The 12,393-nt window shown below is 50.0% G+C and overlaps 1 protein-coding gene across 2 annotated transcripts in view; it reads left to right on the top strand.

Annotated features, from left to right (window-relative positions):
* Positions 1-12,393, top strand: part of LOC145716730 (uncharacterized) — a 70,081-nt gene that overhangs the window by 9,963 nt on the left and 47,725 nt on the right. For both annotated transcript variants that reach the window (XM_081801062.1, XM_081801063.1), the window contains exon 3: positions 10,929-11,083. In XM_081801062.1, coding sequence (XP_081657188.1) covers positions 10,929-11,083 — 155 coding nt within the window. The remainder of the gene's footprint in view (positions 1-10,928; positions 11,084-12,393) is intronic.

Raw genomic sequence — 12,393 nt, 5'->3', positions numbered from 1 at the left:
GATGTATGTTACAGAGGGTCAGTAGGTCATTCAGGGACTCTGCGTCATGCGGTCAGTTAGGGATCTAGGTTGCTTCCATCCTGTGACACTGACGTCCACTAGATGTGGCCTCCACGGTCACCATGGGAGGGGATAAAAGGGAGAATTACACAAGGGTAACTTTTTATGGACCAGTCTCTGCCTGTATTACATCAACCTAAGCTTGTAATACAGCCCCACCCACTCCAAAGGAGACTGGGAAACATCCTTTTCCTGTGTGCCCAGAAGGAAAGGAAATTGCACTGTATCTCCACAGTACATCCCTTTGGTCACCAAACCATCTCATTCTTCTTCCCACACATGGAAACACTCATCCCCTTCTCTCAGGAGACAACCCAAAGTTGCACCCAGGATCTCCAGGTCATGTACATTCTTCTCCCTCAAGACCATGTATCACTCCTATGTTCTGGTGACCAGTAAATTAAGGAGGGTAAGTTGTCTGCCTTGCTTATGGACATGGTGGCAAAGTAGAAATAACAAAATTCTCATTGAGAAAAGGGAAGGCACGGTAGCCCCTGGTCCAGAGAACTGATAGACTCCTTCCTGTGAGACAGGCTTGGGGAGGGTTCCCTGCCCTGGCAATTCGGTTCTGGTCTGACCTCTGAAGGGCACGCCTTGCCCGTTTTTCTCCATGACCTCATCTTCACCTCAAAGGAGTTTCTCCCATTTCAGTCTCTCCCCTGATTACACCTGAAGCATTCTTTGGGGAGGAAGCCCTTCTCCTTGACAACATCCAGTTCTTGGAGCTTTCCTTCCACTTGCTTGTGGAACCCAAAGGGTTGTTTCATGTCTGCCATTTTTAGGGTGACTTCATGATTTCTCTGGCAGTAATTTTCCCAGGAAGTTAGTGGGCTTAGTGAAGGAGGGAGAACTCTGTGAAGCACAGGCCTACTAGAAATCCACGCACAGATGTGGATGGACTAGTTGGATATAGGAGCCCAGCCTGAGGGGCCCTTGTCCCCCAAGAGAGGGCACAGGGTGTGACGCAGATGCTGGGGGAGAGGGCAGTGGGAAATGAAATCTGCAGAAATGACATTTGTCGCCTGAAATTGGAACCCAGTGAGCAGCTGAGAGGGAGGATGAAGAGGCGTGTGGGGGTCTGAGGAGAGGAAAGTAGGCAGGAGTGGGCCAGGGAAATGGGGGCGCGCTGGGTGGCAGGAAGGGCCCTGGATGTTCGGGTCCTGCATTTAAGGAGAGACTGCCCTGTGGGGCTGGCGTCTTTCTCCATCAGGGGCAGCCGTGTGAGCACGGACACGGAGCAGGTGCAGGGTTTGATCGAACCGAGGCTGGGGTTTTTGCTACCATTGGCGCTCCTGGTTCTCGGGTGTTTGGGTTTGGACTGGAACTCCCCCGCCTGGTGTCCTGGGCCTCCAGCTTGCAGATGGCAGATCGAGAGACTTCTCAGCCTCTGTAACTGCATGCACCAGGCCCTCATAAAAAACCTTTCTGTGCTATTGGTTTTGCTTCTCTGGAGACCCCTAATACAAGGCATGTAGGGGAAGTAAGGAGAGAAGGATGGGGGTGTGGCAGGCTCAGGGAGGAGGGAAGGGGAGTCCTGGAAGAGCAAGGGCAGCACCTGGCCTGCGGTGGGGTCACCTGAGAGCCTCAGGAGCAGCAGTGCCCTCAGGACCCACCGGGTTTGGTTTGTGCGTGAGGTAAAGAGAACATTCAGGAGAGAGATTGCAAATGTAGGAAGCAGGGGGAACAGGAGAGGGTGGGAGATGGGGTCACGGAAGGCCTCATGCCCCAGGGGAAGGGTCTCAGGTATTTAGTGGACACATTTTTCCTTCCTCGAAGAGGATAAGAAACACCCAGGGTCACAAGACGACTCAGTGACAGAGACGGGATGCGATCCCGATGCCGGAGCCCGGACTCTCCTCAGTGTTCTAGGCTTCTCGGTGGGAAACACTGGAGTGGCTTGTCTACCTCCTATTCCAGAAAACCCTAGGACTCCAGTCACCTTTCCTTTCCTACCAAGGAAACCCCTTGGTCAGTGGTTTAAACACTTCTCAGCTCACAGGTCTTTCTAAGACGCTGGACAAAATCTATGGGTTTTTCCCAGGAAAATCCACATGTCCACAAGGTATCACCAGCTGTTTCCAGGGGTTGTGGACTTTTTGAGACCCATCCGAAACCCCCAGGCTGATGCATCCTACCCTCTGGCTTCCACGTCTCACGGAGGTGAAGCTGAGGTGAGCGGGAAGTGGGTCCTGAGACAAAATGGTACAGTGGCCCTGATGTGACCTCCGTTAGCAGGGCCCCGTTTTTAAGGGCCAGGTGACTCAGCAGCCATTTCTGTACCTCGCTGCCTTGGCAGCCTGGGCACCAGGACAGAGGGGAAGGCATTTGGATGGAAATGCAAGGAGTGGCCTCCTCAGTGGGGAGTCCACGGAGGGGAGTGGGGGTGCAGTTCTGTGCCACCCAGAGCTTGGGAAGGGACATCCCACTGCCCCCACTGCAGAGCTGAGTAGGTCACCTGGCCTGCTCAGGAGCCCTTTGGAAGTGTGTCCTCTGTCAGCAGGTCAGCCCCGTCTGGGAAGCTTCCGGGGGCTCCTCTCTTGACAACACCCAACACAACCCCAGAAAGCCAGCCTGGTGGGGGTGTGGCTAGAATTGACATGCCCCTCCCCTCAAGCCCCACCGGGAGTTCCTCCAGTGGATGCCTTATGCTCTTTTCCAGTCTCCAAATTCACAACCATCTCCAGCTGGAAACCAAACTTAATGCCTGGTAGCGGAAAGGGCAACTGTCCGGACAGACCAGGGCTTAGAAGGGAGTGACCTCCGGAGGACAACAGGCTTCAGCCGACGGGAATCGGCCGTGTTGTAGGACGCTCTGGAGGCTTGAAGCGGTTTGCACAGATACCCCTGGAGAATTAGCAGGACCTTGAATTAGCTTGCTGGCCAAACATGCCTCATTTTCTAGGCCCCCAGGAGTACCTGGCTTTTTCCTGGCTTTTCATTTGATGCTAAAGAAACCAAGTCATTGTTTCACGCTGGGAGGAAACAATCCATTTGCCTTCTCCTCATCCTCTCCTGCCCCCTTTTTACTGGAGAATATGAAGACTCCCCAAACAGTAATCACAATAAAAGCAGCCCTTAATCTTACTAATGATAACAAGAATAAGGAACATCAAAGTAAGCAGCTATCTTAGTCATTAGGGTATTAAAATGTACTCAGGCTGGATATGCTGAGAAACCAGGACTCTTTTGTGTTTTGATGACAATGCCAAAGCCTAATTTCTAGGCAGTTGCTAGATCACCAGATTCCTACCACCCACATAGACTATTATCATTTCCTAGACCAGTAGGGCCCATGTATCTGCTCTAGTAAGAGTCTTAAGTTACTTAAAAAAGAAAAGTTCATTTTTAGGATACCCATGGCCGGTGAGAACTGGCGTGGGACACTGTCAGGATTTGGGGGCTCTGCATGCTGACCGGCTGGACCCTGGTCCCCGGGCATCTCTGCTTCTCCCTGGACACCCTCTGCTGGGTGTTCCTCTGTCCTCCGCCACCTTCGTCGACCTGCTCACAGATCCTGCTCCCTCCAGACCCCCGCACTTCACATCTCTGATTCCCCTTCATCACCAACTGCCTCTTAGCTCTGACTTCTTTTTTTTTTTTTAAAGATTTATTTTTTGACAGAGAGAGAGAGAGACAGTGAGAGAGGGAACACAAGCAGGGGGAGTGGGAGAGGGAGAAGCAGGCTTCCTGCTGAGCAGGGAGCCCAACGCGGGGCTCGATCCCAGGACCCTGAGATCATGACCTGAGCCGAAGGCAGACACTTAACAACTGAGCCACCCAGGCGCCTCTTAGCTCTGATTTCTGAGAGAGAAGTGGATTGGCCATCATATTCATTTGCTAAGGCAGTCCTTGGATTGGGCCGCTTCCATTCTGATCACCTGTGGAGAGTGTGTCTTATGTGATCCAACACTGGATAAAAGTGGGGACAGCTTGCTTCTCCTAGAAAAGGCATGCATCTAAGGGACCCCATAACACATCTCCTAGGACAGAGTTTCAAATACACTTTCACTTCATCCAAAGCCACAGCTAGTTATTGCCCCAGAAACAATTCCAGACTCTACATGCTCATCACAGAGTCACTTTCACCCCTGGTTATGTCCACATGCCTTCTAGATACTCGTCTCCATTCTGCAGTCCATTTACTAAATGATTAATGTAAGCACAGCTGCTGTAGAGTCCATATGACACTGGAATAGAAAGGACTCATGCATGAGCACAAAGAGCCACCTTCTCCACTTACCTCCTGGACCCACACAGCCCAGTGATGGCAGGGACGGCGGTGGCATTGTGACTTGTCCCCAGTCTGTCGTGAGTCTGCAGACACCATCCTAACCTCCTGGTGTTGGACCTCCACTCTTAGATTAACCACCTGTGTGGGGTGGGAGAGTTCGGGGCTCCCCAGGTGACTTCACTCCGCACTGTAGTGACTTCTAGTTGCTTCCATGGGATTTCTGGAGCTTCTGCCTGCTGGCAGGCTTGTGCCATGTTTTAGCTGGGCCTGCATCCCAGGAGGAGCTACCTGGCTTCCCAGCTCTGTTCTCGGCTCTCAGGATTAATCGAGGGACCAAGAATCCTTGTAACATTTGTTTAAGCGAGACATGCCCCTTTTTATTAGGCTTGGATTTTTATGATGCTATAGCCCCTGCAGAACCTCTGGGGGGCTGCCCCTCAATTTCCCACTCTGGGGTCTTTGGGCTTATAGATGAATGATTTTGCATCTCCATGTGTTCAGATCACCACATCCTTTGGAATGGCCAGCTCTCAGCAGCTACGATTGGGCCCAAAAGACCGTAGTCCCAATGCCTTCGTTGCCTACTGATCACCTGGGTGGCCTCCCGGTGCTGGTGGCCGGCAGGGTGTGGGGGAGCATGAGAGCCTAGCGTTTGAGTGCTTTTCCTCCTGGATCTGATTTTGACCTTGTTGCCTGATTGTAGGCTGGATCGCTTAACACAGAAGTTGTGGGTGGGGCAGGCACCGTGAACACATGCTGCGGACTATCATTATGTTGTATGAAATCCAACGACATTTAAAAATAAACTCAGTCACTTTGGCAGACCGCCAGTGGGTTGGCATTTCCATACACAGTGCCACTCACCCCACGGAGGTCCCCGGGAGGCCCACACTCTGCTGCCCCAACTGTGATCTCATAGGAGCCTCCACATAACCCCCAAGTCTGGTTTTCGGATTCCCCATCTTACAACTGGGGAAACTGAGGCAGAGACCATTTAAGTGATTTGTTCAGAGTAACAGGGCAAGAATAAAGAACTGTAATTTCTTAACTTTTAACCCTATTCTGGGCCTTTGGTTCAATGTGAGAAAGTCTGTAATTTTCGTAAGGAGGTGTGTCTGTGAGGGGTGTTTCTCAAGAAAGGGAGGACGAGCTCGGTCAGTGCTTAAGAAGGTCACCCTACTTGATTCCTCCAGGCATCCCGGTTGCCTGTCTCGGCTCCCTCATTATCTTTGTTAGGAATTCACTTTACTTGCTGGTGTGCTCATTACACATTGTTCTGCTGGGGCAGAAGGAATAATTAACTCCCAGGCTTGGCCATCCCTTTGTCCTGAGCACTTTGCATCCTCTCAGTCTTTCTCCTCTGGAGATCAAACTCTTCATCCCTTTTTCGAGTTTCCTTTGATGCAAGCCTTTATGGCTGGGAGGATGTGCTTGTCAGTCGCTGTTCTAAGGACCCGCGAAGGTCATTTCGGTCTCTGCTTCTGGAAAAAGGACGACTTTGGAGGAAGGCAACCCAGCACCCTCCCCTTCCTCCCCTTTGTTTGTTTATGTGTTTACATCATCTCTTTTCAGCAGTCATTGTCCTATATATGAAGAGACGAACCCTTATTTTGACAGCTGGGCATTGTCTTTGATATGGGAAGATGTCACTCAGAAAAAGAGGGGGATGACAGCAGATGGGCAGCAGCTGGTCTGCTCCGCAGTCACCCCTGAGCACAGCTGTGGGTGACTACAGCAGGACTGGGGAGAGGGGGTGCGTTTGTGTCTGTTTTGGGTTTTGCCAAGTTCCCGGGGCTGGAGAGCATTAGGCTGCAAACACCACGCTCTGATTTGTTAGAACCAGGAGTTCCCAGCAGCAGGGAAGAGGGAAGGAGGAGCAAAGAGCCAGGAGAGGAAAAGTAAGGAGAGGTGCCGAGAGCCCCCCAGAGGTGAAGTCTGAGTGACGAGGAAAGGCCCTGACGTAGAGAGAGAAATCCCAGGAGGAGAAAGGGGGATAGGAGGAGGGGTGGCGGGGTGCTTGGTGCGTGGATGGGCTAATTGCCTGGACTTGGGCTTTGTCCTAGTCTGTTCAGGCTGTTATGACAAAATACCACAACCCGGTGGCTTGTAAACAACAGAAACTTCTTTCTCGCGTTTCTGGAGGCTGGGAGTCCGAGATCGGGCGCCCATATGGTCTGGTTCTGGTGAGGGCCCTCGTTCTGGTTACACACTGCTGACTTCTTGCTGTCCTCACGGGGTGGATGGAAGGAGGGAGGGAGCTCTCTGTGTCTCTTTTCTGAGAGCACCAACCCCATTCATTGGGTTCCACCCTCACGACCTAAGCGCCTCCCAGAGGCCCCACCTCCTCATACCATCACTTGGGGAGGGGATCTCCACATGCGCTGGAAAGGGGACACATTCAGTCCATAGCAGGCTGTCTCCTGAGGTCTGGAAATCTTCCAGCCCTTTCTGCAGATTGATATCACAGAGGTGGCCCCCGCCTTAGCACAGGGAGCCCGAAGCCTCTAGGGCTCCCCCACCACGCGGGCCCACGGCCCACCTGAGCTCTCATCAGCCAGGGGAGGTGAGAGGTGGAAAGCCATTTGCCAGCTGGCCTGCTCTGCAGGCTGCCTGAATGTGTGGGAAACTAAATGTGTGGGAGAAGAGACTTTCTAGATCTTTCTCAGGCTCCCAAGGCAGACAGTGAACGTCTATCCAGGTATTGCTGTTCCCTCAGGATTGGGGGTTCCACAACTGCCTGGTTCACACATGGTTGGGCTGCAGGACCAGCTCACCGCCAACCCCTTCACCCACACATGCACGCACGCACACACACAGCACCTCTCCCCTTCTCCCTCCTTCTGTTCTCAGTTTTCTGTCCTGGGTGTTCCTTGTCACCACCAGCAGCAGGTCCTACCCAAAGGCCCACAGAGACCCGGCTTTGGGGGGGATTCCGACCCAGCACCATTCCCGGGGCTCAAGGGGCAAGACAGGAATCCCACTTTATTACTCGCTGAGATGAGCCTTTGAGTAGAGCTGGATGCAAGTATGGGAGTGGACACCCCTCCAGGGTCTGTGACAAGGGCATCAGCCAGCGGACCTCAAGGAGGACAGCCAGGCCCCCTGCCCTTCAAACTCAGATTGTCCCATGAAACCAGGGCAGCCAGGACCAGCCTTGACCGTGAGGCAGAACCACAAGCCCAGAAGTGTTGCTGGAAGGCCCAGAACCTGCTTGGGCTCGGCTGCTTTCTCCCTTCCAGTCTGCAGACGGTGAATGAGAATCTCCTATCCCGCAGGGGTGCCTGGAGCCCCCTCTGGAGCTGAGGAGGCCGCCCCTCAGGCCCACCACTGTTTGGTTGCAGCCCCTCCTGGAAGCCATTGTTGACTCCACGGTCGTGGAAGCCTTTCCACTGACGGTACACTCAGCTGAGAGAGCTGGAAGAATTCCAGCACTTTCTAAAGAAGGGCCTGGCCACACAGAGGCCCAGCCCTCAACTCGTATCTTGGAGGGAGGAGGGAGCAGGGGGGTGGGATGGCCGCATCTGACCGCTTCCACAGGCTTCTTGCTGTCCTTCCCGGGGCAGAAGTTTCCAGAACTGCCTGTGGCCCAGCAGGGGTGGGGTGGGGTCCCGTCCTCTGTGCTCCGCTGGTGACCAGGGTGGCTGTGTGGCCTAGGGGACACAGAAGTGGCACCCTGCCTTGCTAGAGAAGCCCCTCTGTGGAGGCCTTAGCTGCGGGTCCCCGACGCCAGCTCCTCCCAAGTGTCAGCGAGTCAGTCATGGTCCCACGCTGGGGGGGTGCCAAGGAGACGGGTGGTCCCCAGCACTCAGTGTTGCAGAGAGCTCACAGAAAGCGTTCGCTGAGCCTTACACCTAGGGAGCCCCTGAGGCAGAGAAGCGGCAGAGAACAGCGGGCTCCTTTGGGGATCTTGGCTGAGAAAGTATGAGGCAGGCAAGAGGGAGAATGGGAGGGACCCCAACAAGGGCATTACACAAAAAGGAGGAAATGTAAGTAGGGGCACCTGGGTGGCTCAGTCAGTTGAATATCCCACTCTTGACTTTGGCTCAGGTCATGATCTCAGGGTCGTGAGATGGAGCCCCGCATGGGGCTCTGCATTCAGCTTGGAGTCTGCTTAAGATTCTCTCTCTCCCTCTCCCTCTGCCCTTCCCCCCACTTGTGCAAGTGCTCTCCCTTTCTCTCTCTGTCTCTCTCTCTCAATAAATATAAAATCTTAAAAAAAAAGGGAGAAGTTGTAATTATTTTTTAAGACCAAAGAGCTCAGGTAGCACGGTATTAATAACTCGGGAACAACACTGTCATAAATGTCACAGGGGTTCATGGCTTCTGACCTCTGTCACGTGGCAGCTGACACCCACATGTGTGACCCACACTTCCAGGACTGAGAGCCAGCATGCTCCTGGGGAGAGATGGGGGCTGTCCTTCTGCCTCTGCTAAAGAAAGCATCCTAAAACACACGCCCGTGGTGGTGACTTTATTACAGAGACAACACTGAATTGCCTGTAATTTGTCAAAATATTGTAATAAACCAAAGACCATTCCTTTAATAGTAACAAATTACTTGTATCGTGCCTTGCGAGAACATAAACCAGTAAGAAACTCAGTGAATTTGAAAACCGTGATGGTTCATACAACACCCTTGTGTACCCATGCTTTAAAAAAAAAAAAACCAGTGCAAGCAACTTACAGAAAAACTAATAAACACAAAACAGCTATTTGTTTCATAAAAATTCTCTCTTGGTATATATTAATAATATACATCAGTTTACAAAGCTGTACACAATATGTACATACAAACTCATATTCTTTTCTTCACTATTTCATTTATGCATTTCCATTTATCGGCATAGTCTCCCAACATCTGGTAGCTAAAAATATATTATTGATGTTTCCTTATTATTGAGAATTAGTGGCTTTTGTATTTTATTTTTTAATTTTTAATTTAATTTTAATTTATATTTTGATTATTTTATAAATTGTGCTGCCATGTATTTTGTATAAAACCGGTTCCATTTTGAGGTAGAGCCCCACAAAGTGAAACTATGGGGTCACAGGGGATTAAGGGTTTGATGCCTCATTATGGATTCCCAGATCCCTTTTCTGCAAGAATAAACCTATTTTTAGTTCCACTGGCAATATATAAATAACCAATTCCCTTCAGGCCAAACTGATTTTTCTTTCTCTTTTTTTTTCCTTCTTCTTCTTCCTTTTCTCCTTCTTCCTTTTCTTCTCAGCACTTCTCTTCTTCCTCCTCCTTCTTCTTCAATAGTATGAAATATTATATAAGGAATTATTTTCAATTTGTATTCCAGAAGTTGAAATGAGGGGTCGATCTGGTGCTTCTGACGCCACCTCGGGGTCAGAGGCTCTGCCACCATCCAGCCTGCTGGGTCACGTGTGTTTGAACGCGTGTGACTGGTCAGAGGGGAGTGTGCATCTGGCCCAGACACCGTCCCCCACATCCCACCACACGTCGCTCCTCGAAAGCTTTCCTTACTGTCTTCTGTTCTAAGTATGGCAACCACGTGTGCTCGGTCTGCTACCATTTCAAACAGTTGGTCCAGTTGTCCCCTTACAGTGCACCCATTCTTTTCAAGCCCATGCGTCCTAAATTTGAATTTGGAAAATATGGTCACTACTATTTTGGTATATTGGTCTCACCCACTCTACTAGATGCAAGCCTAAGAGTAAAGACTGTGTTGTATTCGTCATTCCAAACCTGCGTGGTCCCTTGCCTCCAACTTACCCTGCCCTTTCATTCTGAAAGTGGTTCTATTTGCACTCTTGTCACTTGGAGAGCTGCTGTTCTTTGAAAATACAGATTTTAAAATAGCACTCATCTCTTTTCTTTCTTCTAAACTGTGTGTGTGTGTGTGTGTGTGTGTGTGTGAAAATAAGTTCTGCAGATAGAACTTTCCTTAATCTTTTGTGTGCAGCAATATAGAGGCTAGAGACAATAATATTGCCTATCAAATTAATTCTTCTGAATACTTCACTGTGCTGATGACAACTGAGAAGCATTTGAAGTCACAAATGTCACTGCTTTCACTTAGTATACAAATTAAATTTGGCACAGCCAATGAAAGATGGTGTCATTCATTTCCTGAGCTTTCAGTACAGTGCTATGAATCCATAGCCTTCAATAAATATTATAAACATGAACACAATGAACACTTTAGAAATCACATTCTAGTCCAGCATACCCCTACAGCAAATCTTCTAGGGTATCAGGAAAAGAATTCTGGAAAATGCTTTGATTCTAAATTCTTCACATTCCACTGATTTTATTACAGACCCCAGCACTTAACATTTTCTTCCGGATTCCCCTGGTATAACTCTTCAGGAGCTGGACTGGTTAGATTGGCACAGAGTCTTCAGTATGCAAGAAGACCATGGCCATCCTCAACCTATAACAGCTCAAAATGAAGCTCGTGCTGCAGATGGGTTGGCTAAGTGTGGAGCGAAGGGAGAGCTTAGCCTCGGGGGTGGGGGAGGGGGTTCAGTAGGAAGAGCTGGGATCCACAGCAGAACTTAGCATTTCTAACCAGGCCCCAGAACTCACACCTGAGCTAGGACTTCATTGTAAACCCTGCCAGATTACTAACTAATCAATTTCCTACCTTCCCCATGTCTGGCTCAGGAACGAGGCGGGGCTGTGTCTGTGGACAGAAGAGCATCACTTCTCAGCGGAGAGCACTGGGGAGCAGCCTCAGACAGGTATCTGCACACTCATGTGCACAGCAGCATGATTCACAATGGCTGAAAGGTGGAAGCAATCCAAAGGCCCATCCGTGGGTGAGTGGATGAACAAAATGGGTCCATACACACAATGGAATATTATTCAGCCTTAAAAAGGAAGGAAATTCTGACGAGCTCTAGCCTGGGTGAACCTTGAGGTCATTATGCTAATTGAAAGGAGCCGGCCACGAAAAGACCGATGATACTGTGTGATTCTACTTACGTGAGGTTCCCTGAGCAGTCAAATTCATTAGAAACAGAAAATAGAATGGTGGTGGCCAGGGGCTAGGGGGAGGGGCAAGGGGAAGGGGCTTCATGGGGATAGACTTGCAGGTTTGCCTGATGAAAAAGTTTCAGAGATCCGTCTCACAACGATAGGAATCTACTTAACACTACTGAGCTGTACACTTAAAAATGGTTAAGATGGGGAATGTTATGTATTTTTAACCACCACAAAAAATAAATAAGAGGGGGAAAAGGAAGGAAACTCTGACACATCCTGCAGCATGGATGAACTTTGTACACTTATGCTAAGCGAAATAAGCCAGACACAAAAGGCCAAGTCCTGTTTGACTCCATAACTGGAATGGTTAAATTCAGAGACAGAAAGTAGGCTGTGGTTGCCAGGGGCTGGGGGGGGAGGAGGAATGGGAAATTCGTGTTTAATGGGGACCACGTTGCCATCTGGGGGGATTGAAGTAGTTCTGGAGACGGGGGTTGGGGATGGTTGCCCAACAATGGGAATGTGCTTCGTGCCACTGAATTCTACACTTAAAGATGATGAAGATGGCAAGCTTTATATTATGGCTGTTTTCCCACAATACTTTTTTTTTTTTTTTTAAGCCCATAATATAGTAGAAAAGCTTCCTTCAAACTCAGAATTCTTTTCCAGGCCATCTTCCCCACCTGGCAGGTCAAACCCATGAAATTTAGGAAACTCCAAAAGAATAAGCTAACACATTCTCTGGTGAAAAATAAAACGGAACAAAACTGGGAAGAAGCAGAAGCAGGGGCAATAGTCAGTGGGGGGTGGTGGGCTGGGGCTGGCCCTTTCTATGAGCTCAGTCTGTACATACGAGTGGCTCAAATGTTATGTGCATCTCCAGCAAGTTCTCAGGTGATGCTGATGAGGCTGAGTGGGGACCACACTTTGAGAACTGTGGGCCTCTCCAAAGCTCTTTAAAAAGTGTCAAAACCACAGTGGAGCAGTCATCAGATTTTAACAAGGAGGTTTACGTGGAAAGTGTGTTGCAGTGCTGGGATCCTGAGTCCTTTAGACACGTATACTTTTGAAAGCTTCCCCAGCTGATTCTGATGTGGGGGTAGATTCTCATCCACAGGGAAATAAATGCTGCCCTATGCATGCA

This window comes from Leptonychotes weddellii, chromosome 13 (genome assembly GCF_054177405.1).
Source record: "Leptonychotes weddellii isolate Sample4059 chromosome 13, ASM5417740v2, whole genome shotgun sequence".
In the NCBI taxonomy this organism is placed as follows: Eukaryota; Metazoa; Chordata; class Mammalia; order Carnivora; family Phocidae; genus Leptonychotes; species Leptonychotes weddellii.
The sequence above is the reverse complement of the archived record's forward strand: the minus strand, read 5'-3'. Positions and strand labels throughout refer to the sequence as shown.